This window comes from Chrysemys picta, chromosome 5, assembly GCF_011386835.1.
Source record: "Chrysemys picta bellii isolate R12L10 chromosome 5, ASM1138683v2, whole genome shotgun sequence".
NCBI classification, from domain to species: Eukaryota; Metazoa; Chordata; order Testudines; family Emydidae; genus Chrysemys; species Chrysemys picta.
The window spans coordinates 120,617,921-120,645,006 of record NC_088795.1 but is presented as its reverse complement, the minus strand read 5'-3'; the positions used below and the strand labels follow the sequence as shown (position 1 = coordinate 120,645,006).

Below are 27,086 nucleotides of genomic sequence, written 5' to 3'. Positions count from 1 at the left end.
GGACCTATACTCCATGACTTATTTAATACTTTTTAAAATCCAGTTATACTTTTAGCCTTTAACATCCCCTGGCAATGAGTTCCGCAGGTTGACTGTGCATTGTCTGAAGAAGTGCTTTCTTGTGTTTGTTTTAAACCTATTGCCTATTAATTTCATTGGGTGACTCCTAGTTCTTGTGTTATATGAAGGGGTAAATGACACTTTTTCTCCACACCATTCATGATTTTATAGTCCTCTATCATATCCCCCATCAGTAATCTCTTTTCCAAGCTGAACAGTCCCAGTCTTTTTAGTCTCTCCCCATACAGAAGCTGTTCCATAACCATAATCACTTTTGTTACCCTTCTCTGTACTTTTTCCAATTCTGATATATCTTCTTTGAGATGGGGCAGCCAGAACTGCAGACAGTATTCAAGGACATATTATGGATTTATATAGTGGCATTATGATATTTTCTTTCTTATTATCTGTCCCTTACCTAATGCTTCGTAACATTCTGTTAGCGTTTTGATTGCTGGCACTTTGAGAAGATGTTTTCAAAGAACTATCCACAATAATTCCGAGATCTCTTTCTTGAGTGGTGACAGCTAATGTAGACCCCATAATTTTGTATGTATAGTTAGGATTATGTTTTGCATTTATCAGAATTGAATTTCATCTGCCATTTTGTTGCCCGATCACCCAGTTTTGTGAGATCCCTTTGTAACTCGTCCCAGTCAGCTTCGGACTTAACTGTCTTGAGCAACTTTGTACTGTTTGCAGATTTTGCAATCTTGTTTACTTCTTTTTTCAGATTATTTATGAATTTGTTGAACAGCACTGGTCCCAGTACAGATCCTTGGGGGACCCCGCTATTCACCTCTCTCCATTGTGAAAAAGTGATAATTTGTTCCTGTCCTTTGTTTCCTGTCTTTTAACCGTGTTACTGATCCATGAGAGGCCCTTCTCTCTTATCCCAGGTCTCCTTACTTTCCCTGAGAGCCTTTGGTGAGGGACCTTATCAAAAAGCATTCTGAAAGTCCAAGTACACTATATCCACTGGATCACTGTTGTCCACATGTTTGTGATCTCCTCAAAAATACTAATAGATTGGTGAGGCATGAATTCCCTTTACAAAAGCTGTGTTGACTCTTCCCCAACATATCATGTTCATCTATGTGTCTGTTCATTCTATTCCTTTATATAGTTTCAACCAATTTGCCTGATACTAAAGTTAGGCTTACTGGCCTGTAATTGCCAGGATCATGTCTGGAGCCTTTTCAAAAAATCGGCATCACATTAGCTATCCTCCAGTCATCTTGAATGGAGGCTGATTTAATCGATAGGTTGCATATCACAGTTAGTAGTTCTGCAATTTCATATCTGAGTTCCTTGAGAACTCTAGGGTGAATGCCATCAGGCATGGGTGGCAGGTATCAAAGACGGGGGAAGGCTCAGCCTACCCAAACTGCCTGCGTGGCCCCACCCGCACTCCACCCCCAGACTCCCTCCTGCTTCCTGCCATGGTTCTTCTTTCCCATGGGGCCGAGCCCTGGGCCAAGGCCACCAGAACAGGGGGAGGGACCAAGGGGTCTTTAGATCTTTAACTATATTGTAACAGGGCACACGAAATGTCTTTCATGAAAAATTAAAACAAAGCCATTAAATGTTTTCTAAAAATCCAAAGGCTTTAATTAGTCCAATCTTGGAATGGTATTTGACTGCAATATTTCTTTCTAAAGGCCAAAACGATCATTAGATGACAGAACTGTAAAATTCAGCACCTCGACATACAACACTTTGCTTTTAAATTCTTTTTAGCTCCTTTGTAAATTGCAAATTGCCATTCCCCCCCCCCCAGTTTTAAAGCAATAAGTCAGTTCTGATTAGAGGCCAAATTTTGATATTTTTTCCCCAGTGGGCTGTTGCAGCAGCCTAGAATAGCTAGGGTGCGCTGTACTCTGACTAGACTCTCTCCCCGCTTCCCTTCCAATAAACCCAATGTTTATGCCTGGGAGGGGCTTGAGTAGGGTTATAACACTGTCCTTGAGCCACTGGGAAATCCCCTTTGTTCTGGGGGAAATCCCCAGTGGAGAGAGTGCCTGGTTTGCAGTGCCCTGCAATGGAGCCTGCCTACAAGGTACACAGGAAACCCTCAAATCAGCCCGTGTTTCACACTAGGGCATCTGAGTCTTAGACTCTTTGTGAATTTCACAAGACCTTCCTCAATCTCTAAAAATAAGGTACTGAAGGAAGAGTGTATGGAGCCCACCCCACTGTAGTTTCTCAATCTGAAAAGCCTGCTTCCAGGAGTCATTTCCCATAGAAGTGTTGCTTTCAGGGCAGCCTGGTGGTTGCTCTGGAAACATCTGATGACCATGTGCAAGAATCAAGTTGAAGCAGCCAAAAAGTGACACCAAGATTCAGAACAAAGTGATTTAAAACAATTCAGGTGTTAAGAAAATGAAAATCTCTATTTGCTGATGAACTCTTAGTAACAGCAATACCATTGTCATGGCTATAAAATTAGCATGTGATGACCACAGCTGGAAGAAATTTTTCATCAACATTTTGTTTGTTTGTTTTTGACGAAAATGTTTTTTCAATAACTCCAAATTTTCATGAAAAAATGTCTGTTTTCACTTAAACATGTCATGGGAGTTGACATTTAAAAACAGACCTTAGCTCAAGTCTTTGAAAACTATTACTGTACACGTAAGTAACCAGCATTATAATAGAAATACTCAATGAGAACATAGCTGAAGAGTTGATCAAATCACAGAAAAGGAAGAAATATATAGACCACAAGTGACCAATCAATTTGTTCCAGAGCTAATTGATTCAGAACAAACTGTGCACTATGTAAACTATAAATGTGCATATTTTAGCAGACAGTTTCTCTTTGCTAGGGTATTACATAGAAACTAGTAAAGCTGACAGGAAATAAATAGTTTCTTCCCGTCCCTGAAACAGTAATTATTGGAATGAAGGACTTGAAATTTTATACGTTCTCAGGGAGCAATTATTTTTTCAAAGCTGTTCTGGGTTTCCTTAATATTTTAATGTTTAATAAATAATGCAGTTATGGAGGGAAAACAATGACTTACCTTAATTAAAGATAAGATTTTTATTTTCTTGTTAAATATTTGTTCTCTTTAAATAAGTGGGATTTGAGATAATTTTGTATGGATTATATTTTGTTTTTCTGAGGAATCAAAAAGGAGTTTCTTTCCTCACTGCACCTTAACCCTTCCCTGTCTGAAGCAGCACTAACTCCTGCTGATTTTTTTCCATTTCTCATATGGTACAGCTAGAGTGGATGGGTAGATGGAGTGGGGACTCAACCAAGCAACAAAGAGGTGGGAATAGGGTCAGCAAAGCCTTCTGCCCGGATGTTCTGGGGAATTAACTGTTTCCTTCCCCAGAGTTTGGGAGTCACTCACTACTGCCTGCTCCTCCCAGTGCTGTTTGCACCGGAAGGTATGTTTACATTGCAATTAAAAACCTACTTCTGGCCTATGCCAGCTGACTCGGGCTCACAGGACTCTGCAAAATGGGAGGGTGCCAGAGCTCGGGGTGCAGCCCAAGCCAGAATGTCTACACTGCAATTAAACAGCCCTGCATCCTAAGGCCCGTGAGCTGTCAGTGTAGAAATACCCTAAGAGGACGATTGCCTTAAGACTCCAAGGTGTTTCCTGACTGTTTCCCCTCACCTCACTCTGGCTGTGGGTTTCAGTTTGAGACGGAATATTTTATTCCTTAATCCAAAGGCCCACTGCTGCAGTCCCTCTCTGTGTGTGACTTCCATTGACCTCAGTTTAGAGTCCCATGCATCCTACAGTTACAGAACTGGACCCCAGGTCTCTTAAAACAAATAGCACTTTTGCAGAGTTGCTGAACTGTGTCTAATTTGTCCCTCTGTGATTATTCACTGTTCGCAGCACAGAGCTGAGACTGCATATGGTATTGTATAACACATCTTGGGTTGTGAATAAGAAACTCTACAACACATCTGGGCAAACTTCTCAGAGCCATCGGACAAAAAATAGCAATTAAAAACAAAAAAAAAATACTAAGACGCAGACAGATGGGGTAATTCTGCCTTTGTACTGGTAGCCAGCTGTGTTAACAGAGCACCTCTGTTCAAAGTGTAACATTTCCTTGGTAGTTTTCATGCCTATAATAGCAATTACTTGTGCTGTCTATTTTTTATATTCTAAATGTGTATAAAATTTATTGATGATCTTATGGACTTTGGTCCAGTCACATAGTGGCAAGTTTGAGTGCCACTGGAATAAAGGAATCTTCTACAAGGAAGATGAAGAAACTAATTACACACTTCACTTCCTTCCTCATATGGTTATCACTGCAAGTTTAGACACTACTTGATATCTTCTAGCAATTTTAAAATGTAGTTTTAGTGTCATTAATTTAAAAAAGTCCAGAACAGCAGTTCCTATTCTCATCTTTAAATCCGTATTTGATTTATGCTTCTGTCACACTACTGTATACATAACAGAAAGCTGATGTCTAGCTAGCCATGCGCTATTGCTCAAAAAATATGTCCAGGAGGTATATGTACTTCTGTATGAACTTAATAAAAGTTAGGATGAGGTTTTCATTGTTGACCTTAAGCGAGACAAAGAACAAGGCTAATGTAGATCAATCAACATACTGTAAATGGTGACTTAAAAATTAAGCCACTCTGGATAGCTCTGCTGTTAATATTACATGCACACAACACAGTGAAGTTCACAAGCAACACCTGCACTTTCCTTGTGTGGGCTGTGGATGACTGGTAGCATTGCCTGGATGACACACTTATCTCTTCCATCCTTCTTGCATCTCGAATTTCAGCCTAATTTGACCTTGAATATCGTAGGTTACTGCAGGTACTGCTCCCAAAAGCAGTTCTTCCAGAAGTGGAGTCAGAGCACTTGACAACAAGGGTGCTGTGGTGACTCAGGATAGGTCTGACTGTCCTCCTAGTATAAGAACCAATTTGAACACCTACCCTTTCTCTCAACCAAATCCAAGCCTCTTGAAGGTTCAGAGCAGATCATTCTCTTTCCCTGTGATTTCAAGCAGAGAGCTCTTGGCTCTCTCCTTCCCCTCCTCCCCTGTAATCTCAAAACATGATCCTGACTCTGACCCTGTTTGTACTGATGAACTGTAGGGAGCTCCTGAGGTTTGCACATGCCCTTTGTTAGCCGGGCCAGCCTTTGGGCTGTGCAAAGGAGAATCTCCACTTGTTCTGTTTTGTAGAATGCCAGTCTCTAATCCTTTCCCCATGCGGTCATAGCCTTAGAAATCTAAACTGGTTGCTAGAGTCACAAAGAACAAGTAGCTGGGCTCCACTTCTGCTGCAGGCGATTTGGGGGAGGGTGTTCCTACAGATCCCTCCCACGTACACGCTTTGTATGTAGTGTGTATTAGTTACATTGAGAATGTCTTCCCAAAACGTCATCTTGCTCACTCTCTCCGATGTCCTTACGCCAGCCTTGTGCACAGGAACATAGGAATTGCCATACCACAGCAGACCAGTAATCTATCAAGATTGCTATTCTGTCTCCGTCATTTGCCAGTACTGGATGCGTCATAAGAATCCGGTAATGGGCAGTTATGGAATAAACAATAGGAAAAGTTTCTAATCCCTGTAGATTACGGACTGGTTTTTGCTTTGGAGAATGAGGGTTTAAATCCCTTCCTTTTAAAAATCTTATTGAATGTAATGGAGGGTGTTGCATGTGGTGGTCAAGGTACATCTAACAGCATCCCAAAGTAGCCCCTCATCTAGGGACTTATGTCTCTGCACTCAGGCCATGTTTATGCTACAAAATTATGTTGACCTAATTTACGTCCGCATACAACCACCGCAGTTATTAAACCACTTGTGTGTGGGCACACTTGGCTCCTTGTGTCGGCGGAGCGTGTCCTCACCAGGAGTGCTTGCATCAATTGTATTGTCAGTGTGGGGCATTGTGGGATGTCTCCTGAAAGTCAATAACAGTTGACGTAAACAATGCAGGGCCTACCATGACTCAACGCCGCTTGGGGAGGTGGTGATGCTAAATCGCGTAGAGAGGCATTTATGTCAGCAGGGGCCAAATTTAAGCGAAGACACTTCCACAGTTAGGTCAACACAAGACAGCTTACGTCGACCTAACCCTGTAGTGTAGACCAGGCCTCAGGCTCTCTGCTGTGATGTTAGTTTTTCTATATGGAATAAAACAAGCTTATTAATGTAGATCACTGATGAAAACCATAAGGGTAGCAACCTTCTGACTCATGGGTGTCTTGTGTTCAGGAGCCCCAAATATTAAGATGCCTTTGCTTGAAGATCTGCTATATATATTTTAAAATGTGCTGATCGTGAATGAAGATTCATCTTATTATAGATACAGCTCCACTCTTTCAGTCCTCTAAATCTTTGCCATTTCTCTCCATGTAGCTTGTGGATGTGACCTGGCTCAAGGAGGATTTTTTGTGAGACAGGGAGACTACATCTGTACTTTGGACTATCAAAGACTCTATGGCACACGGTGCATCAGCTGTGATGAATTCATTGAGGGGGAAGTGGTTTCAGCACTGGGGAAAACCTACCACCCGGCCTGTTTTGTGTGTGCTCTTTGCAGGTATGTTTTCCAAATAAAAACTTTATTTTTATCACTATAAAAAGTATATTTCAAAAGAGACAAAAGCCAGGAATCCACGGGGAGGCCCATAATCAAAACATCCAGGCTGTCAAGGAGGTGCCCCTCTTATTCATTTGGTTCTACCATTCTGCTACCGTTTACATTTATGGGGTTTTGAACTGAAATAGTTCAGCCTTTCTATGCCATTTACTAGTTTTACTTAATAATTACTTAATTAATTATTGCAGCCAAAATTTTAAAAGTGTTCACTAATTCCATGTGCCACAAACAGTGTGTCCAACTCTGAGATATCTTATTTCCCATTTGCTGAGGTACGGGGGATCTGCAGCAGCTTTTGTAGTCAGACCTATTTTCCCCAGACACCACTGCTGCCTGACCTCTCTGGTGTCCACTGTACTGCCCTAGAATGTTATTCTGCTGCAAACACAGTTAACAGACTGTGAAAATCAATACATTAAAATGTATTTACAAAAGCAGATGAATACTCTCAGAAAATATGGAAATCAAAAATACACAGTGAAGTCCTAATCATGCACACATTTAAACATGGGAGTAATTCTAAAAATGTGGGGTTACATATACCTATGTGCAGAGAGCAAGCACTGGTCTGTGTACCACTATAACCTCCAAAATAGATGTTCAGTTGAACTTGAGTAGCAAAAAGGCCTAGTGCTGGCCCTCTTCGCAGTAGTGAGTTTCACTCATGAGTTCCATTGAGTTCAATGGGACTATTCACACGCATGTATTTGCAGGATTGGGGCTTAACCCTGTAACTGAAGGGTTTTTGTGTGTGTGTGTGTGGGTGGGTGGGTGCTAGAGTAAGACTGATACTGAACTGTAGTTTGATTCCCTTTTGCGCAAATAACTAGATGCCTATATATCAATGGTTTAAGACTTTAGTGAGAACTTGTAAGAAATACAGTTTTATAATAACAATTCAAAGTAAATGGAAATGCAATATTATTTTTTACGACTAATTATGAACATTTACTGATGAGATAAAAACAGAGAGAGCCTTATATTAAAACCAGAACAAAAAGCAATAATATCAACCCAGATATAACTGAGCAGACAGATTAAGGCGAAGCCACTCTTAAAACCCTTGTTCCATTGAATCCTGTCTCTTTAGATTTTTCTCATTTATCCCAAAACATATTCTTGTTGGAGACTGTAAATAAAAAGGACTAAAGGGAAAAAGAACATCAGAAAAAATTAGAAAGAAAAAATTAGTATCTCCACTCTATTATCAGTAACATAAATTACAAGTTCAAAGGGTGGATGGAGGATATCACACATTTGCCCTGAGCCTTCTCAGTCTACACATACATTAATGGCTCCATCTATAAGCAAACCTACTAGATACCAACTTTCTGGTGCCTTTCTTCTTGCCACCAGTGTTATTCAGACCCAGAGTCAATTAAGAGAAGAAGAAAAATTACTTGAGATTATTTTCTCACGAAGTAGGATTGACTCCTCAATTAGGATTTCGTTAGGTTTTATAATTGAAACCTAAATTATTTACCAAGCTGTACTTAGCCCTTTATTGCAGTCTGGATGTTTACGGTTCCAGCTGAAAGAATTCCCTGAAAGTTCAGAATAAGCTTCTACAATGGTTAAACTACTTAACTCCTTGCTCCCTAACAAAGCAAACTGAACAACGGCACTAAGAAAACCATAAATATAATCTGCCACACAGATTACTGTCAAATGCAAACATACAAATGCTGAATTGCTCTTTAAAACTTCAGATCCCTACACGACAGTACTTCACCCAAATAAATTCTGTCAACCTCTCAGTTCTTCATCTAGAATGCCAAATGTTCTAGGAGTCAAGGCAAAACATTTATTCAGCCAAGCCTCCCAACTGCTGCTGTCTCAACAACAGTGCAAGCTTGCTGTAGTCTCTTCCCCTGGGATGGCATTCCACCTCATATTGCCTCCATCCACTTCAACCCTCCATGTTACAAGCAGGAATCAATTAGCCTCCACCAGCAAGGTTCTAGCATCTGCTTATTGTGTGGGTCAACAGAAGAACCCTGTCATCCTGTTACATTAGAAATACCAGGCCAGATCCTCAGCTGGTGTAAATCAGCACAGCTCCATATGGCCCAGTCTTTGCAAACCAGGCATACTTCATACTTCCTGCAAGAAAGAGTGTCTTTATCCAAACACCATGAGACGTTCTTCATTAATATTTGGTTTTGTACTAAAGCTCAGTGAAAGTAATATGAAGTAGGCAATACGTATGGTATATTCAAGTAAAGATGGGTTTTGCTGTCAAAGAAAGTGACTGAAAGTAGAATCATTTTTCAGAAATTAGACAAGTTGTTTCAGGGCTAGGATTTTAAAGTCCTCTTTACCTTCAGAAAATCAAATCTCTCTTTTAGAAGTCTGATTTTGAGGGCACTCTGTACTCCTACGAGTTGTGTTCAGCACATTCCAGGATTAGTCATCAAATAAAGAGCTTTATAATCTGTGCTCTCTGTAACTGCTAAAGTAACACATTGTATTGTTTTAATTGTTAATACATTGAATAGCAAATCAATGATTTTTGAACCAACACTTCTAATAGTGACACTTGCAGCAGTGCTTTCTCAGCTTCAGAAAAGACAAGATTATAATAGCAAGTGGTGGGATGTGGAAGTGTGCTTTCTCTCAAATAGTGAAAGCAGTCAGAAAACCAAAGCAGATGTTGTAAATTAGAGCAAGAAAAACAAAAAGCAACAGGCAAAAAATTTGGTCATATACTTTTTCTGGCCCTGTTGACAATGCTGCTATTGGAATATCTTGTCACTGGATGTCCCAGAACAGGGGCTGGATTATCTGTTGCTCCCCACCTTTGTACTGATAAGACTTGGCTTCTCTGTTAATAGGCATGTTAGTAAACCAAGTCTTTCATGAGGTATCCAACTGGGATTAATATGTCACTACCATGGAGTGCTGGTACTTCGGTGAGTGGAATAAAATAAAGTAACAAATATTGCATATGTGAAAAGTGAGAATTAAACCTGAAATAGTGCAGTAGGTAGGACATTGGCATTTTAGGGCTAAGAGAACATTTAAAGGTTGTAGATTTGGGTTCCTCCAGGCGCAGGTTTTTTTACTTGGTCCTGCCATAATGCAGGGGACTAGGATTGATGACTTCTCAAGGTCTCTTCCAGCCCTACATTTCTATGAATCTATGAAATACAGTATAATGGAATTAATGTCTTGCATCATTGTTTCCTTCTATCTTGCTCTGACCACATGGCTCTTAATTACACAAATGCAGGTTCTAAATTGCATATTTGCTTTGACTGCAAAAAGTTATGGCTTATGCTATTGCTCTCCCAGCCCTGTTTATAGCTCGGTCCAACTATTCCCTGGTGATGTTATTGCCTATAACTAGGAATGAATGGAAGAGTAATAGAATAAATTCAGACATTTGCAGAGGAACGGATTCCACTGAATTCCAATGGTGTCTGAGCAGCTTTATTTTTATGGCTGCTGTGATAAATATAACTGGCTCTAATCAGTAGCTCTCAAAGCACTTTACAATCTTTTAAGGTATTTATTCTCTCAACCACCCATGTGAGCTTGGGAAGTACTGTTCTCCCCATTTTACAGATGGGGAACTGAGGCACAGGGAGGCTAAGTGAATTTTTCAAGATTGCACCGGAAGTCTGTGGTGGAGCAGGGATTTGAACCCAAGTCCTAAGATAGTGCCCGAACCATTGGCCCATCATTCTTCCCATAGAAGCTCCCAGGACATTTCTCCTGAGGGGAGGGGGCAGGGCATCAAACTGTTAACAGTCCATAGTAAAAGCTATGTTATCTGTGCCGCTAGAGGCTGAGATTTAGTGGTGCCATTCAAAAGATTGCTGTGGGGCAGGGCTGTGAGATGGAGCATTGAGAGCCAATTCTTTTTTATGGGACCAAGAGACCATCAGAGGTTTGACATCAAAACTGAAGCTATCCGGAGCATAAAAAGTGCTCATTGTGCCCAAATCATACTGAATCATTTGGGAAGCTCCCAGCTGCTGAGCACTTTTACCAATCTTGCCTCTTAATTTTGGTGTCTGCATAGAAACTGTTGGATGCACTCTTGGAAAATCTGGCCGTTAGTTTTTGTATGGGCATTGCCCATATTTCTTCTTGAAATAAAGATTTTTCTGGAGTTCATGAAGAAAAGGACTTGTGTATTTGGTGTGTGTAGTGAAACACCCAGATATTTAATAAGCTTCCCTATAAACTACTTATGTGGTGCATGCTAAGAAATAAATATTATTGTTTGCTGTGCCTCTTGGGGAGAAGCAAACATCTTGACAGTCTCTGTAACTTGCATTAACTGCGTATCCCTAGGAACTATGGCTAAATATGCACAACCACAAGTGGCTTGATGCTTAGAGGTCAGCTTCAGTGCCAGACACTAGCAGTGCCCTGCCAATGGGGGAACTATGGCTCCTTTAATTCTGAGGTCAGACTAGATGATCATGTTGGTCCCTTCTGACGTTATAATCTATGAATATCTGAATACCTGGTGCATCTTGTGTCAGGCAGTCTTGTCTGAGTTCTCATAGTTCCTTTCAATATACCTGTCTAGGACTTAATAAAGTACAGAGGCCTGTAGCAAGCAGTGTTTGCCTCATTCGTCCCCAGTATTCAATTCCCTGGGCCAAATTCTGCCCTGACTTACATCCTGTGCAACAGCTTTCATGTCTGTGTGGTTGTACAAGGTATAAATCAGCACAGGATTTGACCCCTGGAGTCTTACTTATTATTAAGCCTCCATCAGAAATGTATGTTGAGCAATGCTTGAGTTTGTGTTGAGGGGGAAAATAGAATAACCCATGAAGTTTGTTTAAAACCAAAATCCATTGGTAAGGAAAGTGACAGTGATAAAATAAGACACTGCAACTCATCTCAGAGAGTTGCATGGAACGAATCATTGTCTTAAAAATACTTCTAACCCCTTGCCCCACCATGAAATCACACTGAATGCTTAAGTGTGAGTAACTAATTAAATCCTGTAGCCAAAGGCATTTGGTAGGTAAGAGTTTGTGTGGAACTGTCAAGAAAAGCATATCTGCATTTGTGCATAACCTACAGTTCTGTACATGTTCGGGACTTCAAGCTAAAGAGCTCAAAAATTGAAACCTTGCTATAACTGACCTTTATCTCTTTCTCATGAACTCATGTTTGCTGGCTTGTAAATCCATGAGCCTAGTTGCTTGTGAAAGAGAAAAGATAGTCAGGTATTAAAGGGATACTGTCAAAGATGACAGATTCCAAATTTGGGCTCCAATTCAACAAGGTAGATAAGCAAATGCCCAAGTTTAAGCAAGTGAGTTTTGTCCCATTGAAGGCAAGAGCCTTACTGAATCAGGGCCTTTCTGCCCACCTTTTGCCCTTTATATTTATTTGCAGACTTCTTTTTATGTCTTCTCTCAACTTTCAAACAATTTTGAAGGTCTTTTATTTTTTTAATGGAAAGAAAATGGCCTTCTGTATCTTTGTCAAAGTCCTACAGAACTTCATTGTTTCCTGCTTTTCAACCCCGCCCTTGAAGTCCCGTTGCTTGTCTACCATCCTTTGGCTCTGAAGAAATGAATGAAACTTCTTTTGGAGATTGTACTCACCCTTCTTTAAAGGAAGACTGCTGTCATTAGTTACTGCACTTTAGAAAGTTTATAAATATTTACTAAATTAGAATGTATATGGAGTGTTTCTTTGTAGGAATTTTTCAAACCAGTTATTTGTTATAAATGCCTACTACTACTCCATAACTGTAACTGGTGCTGATGCCACTCAGAAAGACCTGCCATTTTACTGATATTCCCCAGCAGAAAGTTCAGTTGGATGACCTAGCTTTGTTTATGGTGTAAAATTATGATCTCCTTAAGTCAATGGCAAAGCTTCCATTGACTCCAATGGGGCCATGATTTTGCCCAGAAAATGTAACTGTTCATATGAATGCAAGAATAAGACAGAAGATTTTTAGTGTAATTGTAAAATAGGTTCTGTCATCTTTATTTGTTTGTAAGGGTGGGGGGTTAATTTGGAGCAGATTACCAAGGGTTGTAATAAATTCTCCTTAGTCTTTAAATCAAGCATGGATGTCTTCCTAAACAACATGCTCTACCTCAACTAGAAGTTAGTGAGCTTGATGCAGAAAATGCTGGGCGAAATTCTTTGATCTTCGTTTTACAGGAAATTTAATTAGATGATCAACATCCTGACTTCTGGCCTTAATGTCTGCTATTTTATTAAAATAATAAAATTATATAGTGGATTTCACATTTACAATGGTAATGCAGCTCAGTATTTGAATTAAACTAAGGTACATCATTTTACAATTAAGATGGCACCTGTTTTGTTATTAGTCATTCCTTTGTATTATATGTAAAACATGGAGATGTGGCTAGTGATTTCTCTTCCTATTAGATGCACTGTTTACAATATTTTCTTATTATTTCATATTGGTATTGCAGCAGGTCTTAGGAACCCCAGCTAAGATCATAGCCCCATTATATTATTCATACTATACAAACACATAGTAAGAAATATTCCCTGCCCCCCAAGAAGGTTTTCTTTATACTACTCTGGGAGCAAAAGAATCCGTCTACTGTATTTAGCAAGGAGTGTATATAAAGCCTTTATATGGAAAAAAATCTCTCAAACGAGAGCCTTTATATAATGTTTCATAATTTGAAAAAAAAAATTGGGGTGGTGGTGAATATAATGCAGAATTTTCTTAATTATATTTCAGTGAAATACACCTCTCAGAGGAATTCACCACTGGGCAGAAGGTATGCATTATGCCAATGCACCACTTAATACCCACTTAAGCCATATTTTGATGTTTCATTTGGGATTTAGTGGTACATAGGCCTTGTATGAGGTGAATTTCATCCTGATAGAAATGTGTTATAAACCCTCTTCATCCTTCCCTGCAGGATAAAATGATTTGCCCAGCTCTTCCTCCCCAAACAAACCTCTCTAGTTTCTGTGCACAAGCAATATCTAACAAGGATAGCCTCCTTTTAGTTGAGAGGATGTTAATAGGTGGAACTATTTAATTAAATGTAAAGAGAGCTCTAGTTCAATGGAAAAAGCAACTTTATGTAGTTCTATAATTGTGGTGTTTCCTCCAAGGAGTATTTGCAAGCATTTGATTTCTGAATAAATGGATTAAGCGGAGAATTTTGATATGATCACAGCTGGTCAGGATTATATTTTTCAAAAGTTTCTTTGAAAAAGAAAACTCATAGCTCTCTTGCAACATTTTAACAGCCTGGCATAGTCTCTCCAAAAGCAGTTACACTTGTATATACACCTCTACCCCAATATAACACGAATTCGGATATAATGCGGTAAAGCAGTGCTCCGGGGGGGGGGGGGTGAGCTGCGCACTCCCGTGGATCAAAGCAAGTTCGATATAACGCAGTTTTACCTATAACACGGTAAGATTTTTTTGGCTCCCGAGGACAGCGTTATGTCGAGGTAGAGGTGTATTCATTAAAAACAAATGATTCTAGCTCCCTCTCAATTCCAAGACTGATATTGGTGGTTATCAGTCACCAGTCACCATGTTTCCAGTAAACACTGGACTTTGCCTTGGCTTTTGAGTATTTTCTCCAGTCTTTGGCAAGTTTTTTCTGAGTAGCTTTAACTTACGCCTCAAAGTTGCCTGTTTGCTATTTTAGCTTCCCAGTGACTGATGATTGGTTGTGTGAATGAAAAGTATTGGATGCGTGAATAAAAAGGCTAAGTAACACACACACACACACATACACACACAGCTCCCTCTCCTCCCCGCACACTACCCCCAAATGATCAGTTCCTGTATGGAAAGTGATATCTGACTTCAGTAAGGGAAGTGAGAATTTTCTGTTTGTCGTGTTTTCATTTTTCCTGCTGCAGGCTGCCTTTTCCTCCTGGGGACCGGGTGACTTTCAATGGGAAAGAGTGTGTCTGCCAGAAGTGTTCACTGCCCCCTGCTGGCAGCAATAGCACTTTCCCCATCCAGGCCCTGCGAAGTAAGTAGGTCTTTTTAAAAAATCTATTTGTAGTTTATTGAATAAAGCCGTGTGACTGTGTGTGATTCCCTTAACTTACAGCCTGTAAGGAGTTACAAGTAGGAATCTGCCCTGGGAAGGAGCTATAAAAGCAAAAGGGAAACTGCCATACTGGTGGATACCTAGGGAAAGGGCTTATTGTATCCCCTCCCCACCATGGCCAGTTGCAGGATATTATGCAGATCTCAACTAACTTGATGTCTGTAAATGCTACAGGCCAGCCAGCAGTCCGGAGCATTCCATGCTGGTTATTTGTGAACCCTTAATTATATCGCTTTCTTATGCAATTGGGAATTTTGCCAAATCCTGCCTCAGTAACATTTACCCGATTTTGCCCACTGTGGTTATTTCTGTGTTGTTTTAAAGGGCACAGACCACCAAAGTATATTCTCTTTTAATATTAAATCTTTCCTATTAAATTGCCTTTGTATTTTGATTTTTCTCAGTGTTTTTGCCCAGGGCAAATACTGCTGTTTTCAGATCTTTTCATTTCCATTTCCTTTATGACCATTTATCTTTATGTAAAGCATATTTCATATGCTGCTGTCAAATTACCCTCAAAACCATATATTAATAGGTGACATACGGTAGATGCAGTTGCATAAACTTGCATCGCTTACTACTTTTTTTTTGTTCTGAGCTCCATTTAATTTACCATAAATACTGTAGCATTTTACTGAGCAGTGATATCAGCTGAACACAGTGTGCTGAGCGACTTTTACTCAGGATGCTGTGATTCCCAGCAAACCTCCTTGGCAATATATTCTGGGCCAGACCCTCTGCTTGCAGAAATCAGCACAGTGTCATTGATTTCAATGGAATTTTCTGCTTGTAGAAACTTGGTGAAAGGGATGTCAACCATTACTCTGAGTACTTTTCCAAATCTCTATGTGGACAGTGGTGGTCTCCCCTTGCTCCAAATAAAATCTACCCAGGCTGTGTAAAGTCAAATATACCCCCTTTCCTGCTGTTTGGCTTTACTGGTAACTCAAATGATAACAGAACATAAACTTCAGCCAAAGCTTATTCCCCAGGCCTGGCTGTTCCTAGTATTTGCTGCAGGGTCTGTCTATTCTTGCTTCCAGTTCCCTCTGAGCAGAGAGTCATCTCCCCTTTCCATATCTTGATGGAGTTGAACATGCCATGTCTTTCTCAATAAACCACCAGAATTTGCTTAGCAGTTTGTAATAGGGGTCTAACTCTTGCTGAAAGGGTTGATCGACAGAAGAACTCTAATCCCCTAGAGTTCATAAAATCCTGCCACCCTTCTCCTTTTCATTCACTCAGAATTCATGTTTTACTTCCTGTTCTATTGAAATAGCTTCATGTTCCATAAACTGAGTATTTTACAGTAATTGTGGAGGCTTAGGACTGTGCTGTACCCTTTGACGTCCATGGACTCTAGGAGCACATCCCCAGGGGAAAATTTGGCCTTTAAAAACAAAAATGTCCTTTCCTTGACTATATCCTCAAACACATGCAAGTATTAAATATCAAATATAGGCCTGAGCCAGCTCACATTAAAATGGGAGTCTTTCCACTAACTTGTCTTTGGGAGTTGGATCAGGCCCTATATGTTCAAATTTTCAGACAGTCTCTATCACAGGGAGTTGGTCTTAGACCCCAGTGGATACTGTGAGGACAGGGATCAGGTGATATCTTGAAGATCACCTGGTCTTCATAAGAGCCAGTAAGTACATTAGTTGTTAGTGAGAGATGCAGGGAATAGTAAGGCTCCTGCAGGAGTCCCTGGATCAGGGGACAGAACCCATTTCATATGTGACTCTCAGGTAGATGGCTTCTGGAGTGAAACCTTCAGGGAGCAGGCTAGGATGGAATGTAAGAACTGCAGGGAATAGACAGGCTCCTGCAGAAGACCCTGGGTCAGGAGAAAAAACATGATTGAGATGTTGAACTTGTGTTAAACAGTTTTATGTAAAGAAATAAAACTGAAGCTCTGAAGGAAAGCAACTGAAATCCTGTGGCTGGAGAGTGTTCTTTTGGGCACAAGCTGGTGAGGTAGCCTGCTGGTTTCTATTGCCTCTCACAACATCTATTACATGCCAGTCATTTTGAGAGTAACAAAATTGGAAAGAAACAACCAGGGAAAACAACAAAAGCTTGAAAGTTTTATAATCCCATGTGTTACTTTGATATCCTCCACTTGATCTTATAGCTCATATTGTAGGGAAACACAATCTAGATGGAGCTACTATAAGGTGGGTGCATAACTGGTTGAAAACCATTCCCAGAGAATAGTTATCAGTGGTTCACAGACAAGCTGGAAGGGCATATTGAGTGGGGTCCCGTAAGGATCAGTTCTGGGTTGGGTTCTGTTCAATATCTTCATCAATTATTTAGATAATGGCATAGAGAGTACACTTATAAAGTTTGTGGACAATACCTAGCTGGGAGGTGTTGCAAGTGCTTTGGAGAATAGTATTAAAATTCAAACTGATCTGGATGCTCTGAAGAAAATAGGATGAAATTCAGTAAGAACAAATGCAAAGTACTCCACTTAGGAAGGAACAATCAGTTGCAGACATACAAAATGGGAAATGACTGCATAGGAAGGCGTACTGCAGAAAGGGATATGGGGGTCATACCAGATCACAAGCTAAATATGAGTCAACAGTGTAACACTGTTACAAAACAAGCAAACATAACTCTGAGATATATTAGCAGGAGTGTTGTAAGCAAGACATGAGAAGTAATTCTACTGTTCTACTTCATGCTGATTAGGCCTCAAGTGGAGTATTGTGTCCAGTTCTGGGCACCACATTTCAGAAAGGATGTGGAAAATTGGAGAAAGTCCAGAGAAGAGAAACAAAAATGATTAAAGGTCTAGAAAACATGCCCTATGAGGGAAGATTGAAAAACTTGGGTTTGTTTAGTCTGGAGAAGAAAAGACTGAGAGGGGACATGATAACAGTTTTCAAGTATATAAAAGGTTGTTACAACTAGGAGGGGAGAAAAATTGTTCTCCTTAACCGCTGAAGATAGGACAAGAAGAAATGGGCTTAAATTGCAGCAAGGATGGTTTAGGTTGGAGATTAGGAAAAATTTCCTAACTGTCAAGGTGATTAAGCACTGGAATACGTTGCCCAGGGAGGTTGTGGAATCTGCATCATTGGAGATTTTTAAGAGTAGGTTAGAAAAACATCTGTCAGAGATGGTCTAGATAATACTTACTGCTGTCTTGTGTGCCGGGGACTGGAATAGATGACCTCTCGAGGTCCCTTCCAGTCTATGAAATCAGTGAACCAAATGTGAAATGACTTTTATAGTTTTCTGAATATCTAAAGCAACTATGATGTGGCCATCTTGTTTGAGTCCAATGGATGCTAACAGGAAGTGTGTGCTAGCCATCTTTGATGTAGGTAACAATGCTTTTTGATTGGAAGCAGTAATAGGAAAACAGCTCAAAATCTGCTGTAATCAAGATGTGTGTGTATATATAACTGAAAAGGAAAAACAACAGCAACTTAGTCAAAAGTCTGACCACAAATATTATAAAGGCAACTACTAGATCAAGTAGTAATAGAGATTGTGAAAAATAACTTGGAAAATCTGAGCGAGAAAGACGACAGCATGCCATTTGCTTTAGCTACTTCTCCAGCATTTAGTAAATATCAGGAAGGAGCGATTTTTTCTAAAATGGCAGAAATGGACAAACATATTCAGAAATCTGTTAGCTGAATTTGAAACTGAAAGTCCAAGATGACAAATTGTAGTTATGCTTCATAAGGCAATAAATGGCACCTATGATTCACTGTCTAAAAAACAACTGAAAGAAGGGAGAATCACCTTGAAAAAGACTTAATTTTTTAACATAAGAACGACCATAGTGGGTCAGACCAAAGGTCCATCTAGCCCAGTATCCTGTCTTCCAACAGTGGCCAATGCCAGGTGCCCCAGAAGGAATGAACAGAACAGGTAATCATCAAGTGATCCATTCCCTGTTGCCCATTCCCAGCTTCTGGCAAACAGAAGCTAGGGATACCATCCCTGCCCATCCTGGCTAATAGCCATTAATGGACCTATCCTCCATAAATTTATCTAGTTATTTTTTGAACCCTGTTATAGTCTTGGCCTTCACAGCATCTTCTGGCAAGGAGTTCCACAGGTTGACTGTGCGTTGTGTGGAAAAAATACTTCCTTTTGTTTGCTTTAAACCTGCTGCCTATTAATTTAATTTGGTGGTCCCTAGTTCTTGTGTTATGAGAAGGAGTAAATAACACTTCCTTATTTACTTTCTTCACACCAGTCACAATTTTATAGACCTCTATCATATCCTCCTTAGTCGTTTCTTTTCCAAGCTGAAAAGTCCCAGTCTTATTAATCCTCATACGGCAGCTAGTCTATACCCCTAATAATTTTTGTTGCCCTTTACTGAACCTTTTCCAAGTCCAATATATCTTTTTTGAGATGGGGCGACCACATCTGCACACATTATTCAAGATGTGGGTGTACCATGGATTTATATAGAGGCAATATGATATTTTCTGTCTTATTATCTACCCCTTTCTTAATGATTCCTAACATTCTGTTCGCTCTTTTGACTGCCACTACACATTGAGTGGGTGTTTTTAGAGAACTCTCCACAATATCTCTTTCTTGAGAGGTAACTGCTAATTACATCATTTTATATGTATAGTTGGGATTATGTTTTCCAATGTGCATTACTTTGCATTTATCAACATTGAATTTCATCTGCCATTTTGTTGCCCAGTCACCCAGTTTTGAGAGATCCTTTTGTAGCTCTTCGCAGTCTGCCTGGGACTTAACTATCTTGAGTAGTTTTGTATCATCTGCAAATTTTGCTACCTCACTGTTTACCCCTTTTTCCAGATCATTTATGAATATGTTGAATAGGACTAGTCCCAGTACAGACCCTTGGGGGACACCACTATTTACCTCTCTCCATTCTGAAAATTGCCCATTTATTCCTACCCTTTGTTTTCTATCTTGTAATCAGTTACCAATCCAGGAAAGAACCTTCCCTTGTATCCCATGACTCCTTACTTTGCTTAAGAGCCTTTGGTGAGGGACCTTGTCAAAGGCTTTCTGAAAATCTAAATACACTATATCCACTGGTTCCCCCTTGTCTACATGCTTGTTGACCCCTTCAAATAATTCTAATAGATTGATGAGGCATGATTTCCCTTTACAAAAACCACATTGACTCTTCTCCAACAAATTATGTTCATCTATGTGTCTGACAATTTTGTTCTTTACTATAGTTTCAACCAGTTTGCCCAGTACTGAAGTCAGGCTTACCGGCCTGTAATTGCCGGGGTCACCTCTGTAGCCCTTTTTAAAAATTGGCGTCACATTAGCTATCCTCAAGTCATTTGGTACAGAAGCTGATTTAAATGATTGCAGAGGACAGTTAGTAGTCCTGCAATTTCACGGTTTAGTTCCTTCAGAAATCTTGGGTGAATACCATCTGGTCCTAATGACTTATTACTGTTTAGTTTATCAATTTGTTCCAAAATCTCCTCTAATAACACCTCAATTTCAAAGAGTTCCTCAGATTTGTCACCTAAAAAGAATGGCTCAGGTTTGGGAATCTCCCTCACATCCTCAACTGTGAAGATCGATACAAAAAATTCATTTAGTTTCTAAGCAATGGCCTTATTATCCTTGAGTGCTTCCTTTAACATCTCAATCATCTAGTGGCCTCCACTGGTTGTTTAGCAGGCTTCCTGCTTCTGATGTACTTAAAACATTTTTTTCTATTACTTTTCAAGTCTTTGGCTAGCTGTTCTTCAAATTCTTTTTTGGCCTTCCTAATTTTATTTTTACACTTCATTTGCCAGAGTTTATGCTCCTTTCTATTTTCCTCATTAGGGTTTAACTTCCACTCTTTAAAGGATGCCTTTTTGCCTCTTACTGCTTCTTTTACTTTGTTGTTTAGCCACGGTGGCTCTTTTTGGTTCTCTTACTATGTTTTTTTATTTGGGGTATACATTTAAGTTGAGCCTCTATTATGATGTCTTTAAAAAGTTTCCATGCAGCTTGCAGGGTTTTACTTTTGGTCTTGTACCTTTTAATTTCTGTTAAACTAACCTCCTCATTTTTGTGTAGTTCCCCTTTCTGAAATTAAATGCTACAGTGTTGGGCCGCTGTGGTGTTTTCCCTGCCACAGGAATGTTAAATTTAATTATATTATGGTTGCTATTACCAAGCGGTCCAGCTATATTCACCTCCTGGACCTGATCCTGTGCTTCACTTAGGACTAAATCAAGAATTGCCAATCCTCAGGTGGGTTCCAGGACTAGCTCTGCTCCAAGAAGCAGTCATTTAAGGTGTCAAGAAACTTTATCTCTGCATCCCTTCCTGAGGTGACATGGACCCAGTCAATTTGGGGATAGTTGAAATCCCATATTATTATTGAGTTTTTTATTTTAATAGCCATTTTATTTTGACTAGCATTTCTTTCCATAAAAGAAACTGGTGCATGAAACATTTGTTTCTAGGCAAGTGAGTCAAGGACCGGGGAAAATGCTGACCAATTTTTATTCCAGGTTATCCCATCTAGCACAATCATGTGAGTTTGACTTGGCTCTAAGACCAAGATGCCAACTGTGCAGCCTTATTCATCAGCCTATTCATCCAGCTTAGGAATGCTCTGTTTTCTTTCAGGAAATCTCTGTGGACTTGTTGAACTCTAATTCTCTGACATTAGATCTTCTAGTATCCCTATCTGTTCACTTCACTTCTGGCCTCCTCTCTTTCTCTATTCAATCCCCTCCCCCCCTATACTTAATGATTTGGAGGAAAAATGGGAATCTCCTTCTCTCACTCTGCTCCCATCCTGCACTACTGCATCTTTAATTGTTATATGAATAAACGCCTTCCTTTTCTCTTTAGTTTCCGATGGACTCTCTCTGTAAAACTTTTTCTGACAATGTGTATTAAGGAGAATATATCAAAATATATCAGCAAATTCATTTGTATCCTACACAGACCTATTGGTTGAAGAGAAATGAGTCAGCCAAGGATGTTACCTCAGAGGCAAGTAGACAAAGACTTACATAACCAGGCACAGTTGGCATAGCAACTGCAGTATTTGTTTTTAATTGTCCAAAATTTAATAGGAAAAAGAGCTGTTAAAAGAAATACACCCAAAAATTCTTTTCAGCCAGCCAAAAGCTTGAATAAGATGTAGAGTGAATGACAACCAAATACATTGTATTATACTAAGTCTGTAAAAATAAAATTCTACAGATGAGATCAAATTAGATTACCAAATAAAACCCCTGGTACAAGCAGGTTCCCAAACAGATTACTGCTTTCTATTAGAGAACCTATACTGAGGTGTGTAGTGTCTTGTGGGAGTAGGTCTGGGCACACGCCCAAGTGTGGGGTTAATTTATTAGCAGAGCTCCAGCAATCTGCTCCACACTGTAAAGGCTTTTGCCCTAGGCTGATTTCCAGCTGTGCTGGGGTTCAGCATAATGGTCTTAAAGAGACACATTATAACTTTCCTCATGCTTCACAAATCCACCAAAGGCAAACAAACATCACCTGTAATTCTGTGCTCATTAAAATGCTGGTACTATTACACTTCTTTAGACTATCTTGTTTGTAGTCTTATTAGTATCACATTTAAGCAACTAAATGCATCTTTTATTTTGAACAGAAATTACGCTAAGAAAGTCAGTTTTTCAAAAATGTATAATGGACTCCTCTGATTTGGAATCACTTTACCAGCAACAATCTTCCTGGGTCTTGAGTGGCTTTGTGCATCTTTTTTCCCCTCCTTAAAAGACTTGTTTGTTTTCCTTTCTGGTGTCTCTAAATGACTCTGGATGTCTTAGTATTCCTGGTTCTGCCTTTTCTCTATCAAACTGTCTTTAATAACTTCCTCCAATAATAACTGAGCTCGCATAGAAGAGAAGGGAGACCACTGTGATCCTGATGCTAGTATCATTTTGTTTATAACTAGATCCTTGCTTTTTCTCACAATCTGCATATTTTAACACCTTTTTAAGCTAATCTTTTGAAAATACATCAATATATTCTTGTTCCTTTACTTATTTTCAAATCCTTTCTTTTTAGACGGCAACTGCTTAAAGACTTGAATCTCTGTCATCACACCCTAGATTTTATGCATTCTTCTTTCTCATTAGTATATTCCAGATAATGCTGCTGGTAAACCTCGAGAGCTCCCTTATTTATTTTTCCTTCCAGTTCTGCTTTCAAGGCACTGCAGGTTTGACAGGCTATAGTAGGCCATCATTTAATCATGGAGATTTGTGCAGCTTCTGAATCACTGTCAATTGTCTTCTTTTATAGCTGTTGCTTAACCAGACTGACGTTCTTGCTCCTTAGCTGGATGTCTCTCTTCTTATGATTATTGATCTAGCTCATCAAAAAATGGGAGTGGTGGGGGCGGGGAGCCGGAATTGTGAAAATGTTTGCCACTTTTTCTTCATTGAAATACAAAATTTGCATTACAGTTTTAAATACTTGACACATTTTGACCTACCCTGATTATTATACAGTAGCACCTATAGACCCCAGTCAGGATGATAACCCTCTTGTACTGAATACTATGCAAATACAAACAAAGACACTGTCCCTACACAGAAGAGACATTGTGAATGGCTTTCCCTTTTAGTGGTTTGGATTTGAATTCTGTCATCAGTGATGGGCATTGTTTCAGGAATAGTTTAACTTAGAAATACATGCATCTTTTCTCCAACCCACATGATCTGACCTTCCCATAGCACAGCCAGCAGTAGTAACTGCTGTGAAAATACCTTTAATTGAATTCATGTCTTTTTTTTTTTAAGTTGATGTACTAGGGCTTGAATCCAGCATTATGTGAACTGTCACAGTATGAATCTGAGTGCCAACCTCATGGAAATCTTACTAAATCCAGTGGAGCACCTGGAGAGGATAGGGCTGGGAGCTTTGAACTTCTGTCTCTGAGACTTTGGGAAAGACATTTTCACCTTTCTGCCTAGTGATAATTGCCTATTGCATACAGCACAAGGATGGTGTTATGCATTAACTGATTAATGATAGGTTTCAGAGTAGCAGCCGTGTTAGTCTGTATCCGCAAAAAGAACAGGAGTACTTGTGGCACCTTAGAGACTAACGAATTTATTTGAGCATAAGCTTTCGTGGGCTACAGCCTACTTCATGAATAAGTTGGAATATGAACAAGAGGCTGCTAGGCAGCTCTCAAACTCCACATTCTACAGGCATTATCCTCTGATCCCACTGATGATTAACAAAAGAAACTATACCATCTACTCAAGAAACTCCCTGAAAAAGCACAGGAACAGATCTTTACAGACACATGCCTAGAACCCCGACCAGGTGTATTCTATTTGCTACCCAAGATCCATAAACCTGGAAATCCCAGACACCCCATCATCTCAAGCATTGGCACCCTAACAGCAGGATTGTCTGGCTATGTGGACTCTCTCCTCAGGCCCTATGCTACCAGCACTCCCAGCTATCTTCGAGACACCACTGACTTCCTGAGGTAACTACAATCCATCGGTGATCTTCCAGAAAACACCATCCTGGCCACTATGGATGTAGAAGCCCTCTACACCAACATTCCACACAGAGATGGACTACAAGCCATCAGGAACAGTATCCCCGATAATATCACGGTTAACCTGGTGGCTGAACTTTGTGACTTTGTTCTCATCCACAACTATTTCACATTTGGGAACAATATATACCTTCAAGTCAGTGGCACTGCTATGGGTACCCGCATGGCCCCACAGTATGCCAACATTTTTATGGCTGATTTAGAACAACGCTTCCTTAGCTCTTGTCCCCTAACGCCCCTACTCTACTTGTGCTACATTGATGACATCTTCATCATCTGGACCCATGGAAAAGAAGCCCTCGAGGAATTCCACCATGTTTTTAACAATTTCCATCCCACCATCAGCCTCAGCCTAGATCAATCCACACAAGCGGTCCATTTCCTGGACACTACTGTGCTAATAAGTGATGGTCACATAAACACCACCCTATATCGGAAACCTACTCACCGCTATATTTACCTACATGCCTCCAGCTTCCATCCAGGACACACCACACGATCCATTGTCTACAGCCAAGCTCTAAGATACAACCGCATTTGCTCCAGTCTCTCAGACAGAGACAAACACCTATAAGATCTCTATTAAGCATTCTTAAAACTACAATACCGACCTGCTGAAGTGAAAAAACAGATTGACAGAGCCAGAAGAGTATGCAGAAGTCACCTACTACAGGACAGGCCCAACAAAGAAAATAACAGAACGCCACTAGCTGTCACCTTCAGCCCCCAACTAAAACCTCTCCAGCACATCATCAAAGATCTACAACCTATCCTGAAAGATGATCCCTCACTCTCACAGATCTTTGGAGACAGACTAGTCCTCGCTTACAGACAGCCCCTCAACTTGAAGCGCATACTCACCAGCAACCGCACACCATACAACATAAACACTAACTCAGGAACCTATCCTTGCAACAAAGCCCGATGCCAACTCTGTCCATATATCTATTCAAGTGACACCATCATAGGACCTAATCACATCAGCCACGCCATCAGGGGCTCATTCACCTGCACATCTACCAACGTGATATATGCCATCATGTGCCGGCAATGCCCCTCTGCTATAAACATTGGCCAAACCGGACAGTCTGTACGCAAAAGAATAAATGGACACAAATCTAACATCAGGAATCATAATATTCAAAAACCAGTGGGAGACCATTTCAATCTCTCTAACCACTCAGTGACAGACCTGAAGGTGGCAATTTTGCAACAAAAAAACTTCAAAAACAGACTCCAAAAAGAGACTGCTGAACTTGAATTAATATGCAAATTAGATAAATTAACTTAGGTTTGAACAGAGACTGGGAATGGTTGGGTCATTACACTAATTGAATCTATTTCCTCATGTTAAAATATGTTAAAATATCCTCACACCTTCTATGGGTCATCTCGATTATCACTTCAAACGTTTTTTTTCTCTCTCCTGCTGACGATAGCTCATCTCAGTTGATTGGCCTCTTACAGTTGGTATGGCTACTCCCACCTTTTCATGTTCTCTGTATGTATAAATATCTTTCTGTGTATTCCATTCTGTGCATCCGATGAAGTAGGCTGTAGCCCATGAAAGCTTATGCTCAAATAAATTCATTAGTCTCTAAGGTGCCACAAGTACTCCTGTTCTTTTAACTGATTAATGTTTGTAAAGTGCTGTGTGACAGCCACCATCTTGGTGAACATGCTGGGGATTGAACTAGGAACCTTCTGAACTAAATGAAGGAGCTGCTACAGCTTGAGCTGAAGCTCCATAACTGGGAGCTGTAACAACTTGTGTTGTCTGTGAATTGGCACTGAGAGGGACTTGTAACACACACTTACCAGTGGGTTACAATTCAAAGGTGAGACATGTTATATGAGCACTCTGTTATAAGTACTATTGTGATCCCAGAACTAAGCACGAGCATTATGCTTTGGGTATATTGGAGTCCTGATACCACACTCCCAATCGTGAAAGTAGTCCCCTCTGAAAATAAAAACACACCACTAATGTATCTTCTCTGTCTCTTAAAATATTTCACTCTGAGCACCACCGCTTCTTGAATCCATTTAAATCTATAGAGACATTACTGTTTTAATAGTACTGACCTGAATTCAAGATAACTGGGAACATCTAGTCCTCTTTTATTTTATTGCACTCCTAAGCAATGGAAGCTTTCATTAGCTTGAGACTTTTATGGGACTCTGAAAGTAGTGAATGAGGAAGAGTACCTTGTATTTTGCATGCTAATTAGAAGTGACTGTGTTTTTCTAGGTTGGTATCATTCTCCTTTTTTACATTAATACCATGAGGTTTGCCCTGGGAAGAGCTGAGAGTGCTCCCCAAGGCCACATGTTTGCCCAGTTCCATTCCTTTGCAAATTGTTTTGCTTTGATACAGCTCTTCATAGTGATTATCTACTTACATGTTTGTTGTTGCTTTTAAACTTTTATGGCAAGTTTCATCTGCTCCTACGGACTTAAAGCAAAGTTTTTCTTATTTACCCAATGTTCAAACTGAGCTGGTAATATCAGAAGATGGCCTGATTCAATATAAATCTTCTTACTACTTCACTTAGGGTTTGTCTACACATACAATGCTGCAGCGGTGCAGCCGCACGGATGCAGCTGTGCTGCTGTAGCACTTAGTGAAGAAGCTACCTATGTCGATGAGAGCTTCTCCCATTGCCATAGGTACTGCACCTCCCTGAGAGGCAGTAGCTATGTCAACAGGAGAAACCCTCCCATCAACACTGGTGATTAGGTAGGTATAACTGCATCGCTATGGATTTTACACAAGCAACATAGTTATACCGACATAAGTCTGTAATGTAGACC

The 27,086-nt window shown here is 40.0% G+C and overlaps 1 protein-coding gene across 21 annotated transcripts in view; it reads left to right on the top strand.

Annotated features, from left to right (window-relative positions):
* The window catches only part of ABLIM2 (actin binding LIM protein family member 2), a 201,552-nt gene that overhangs the window by 63,062 nt on the left and 111,404 nt on the right, over positions 1-27,086 (top strand). For 20 of the 21 annotated variants that reach the window (XR_010601582.1, XM_065597106.1, XM_065597102.1 and 17 more), the window contains exons 3-4: positions 6,431-6,614; positions 14,538-14,653. Coding sequence is in view for 20 of the 21 variants with exons in the window: in XM_065597106.1 (XP_065453178.1) it covers positions 6,431-6,614; positions 14,538-14,653 (300 nt within the window). In the remaining variant the exon portion in view is untranslated. The remainder of the gene's footprint in view (positions 1-6,430; positions 6,615-14,537; positions 14,654-27,086) is intronic. The other variant, XM_008179383.3, reaches the window with a different exon arrangement.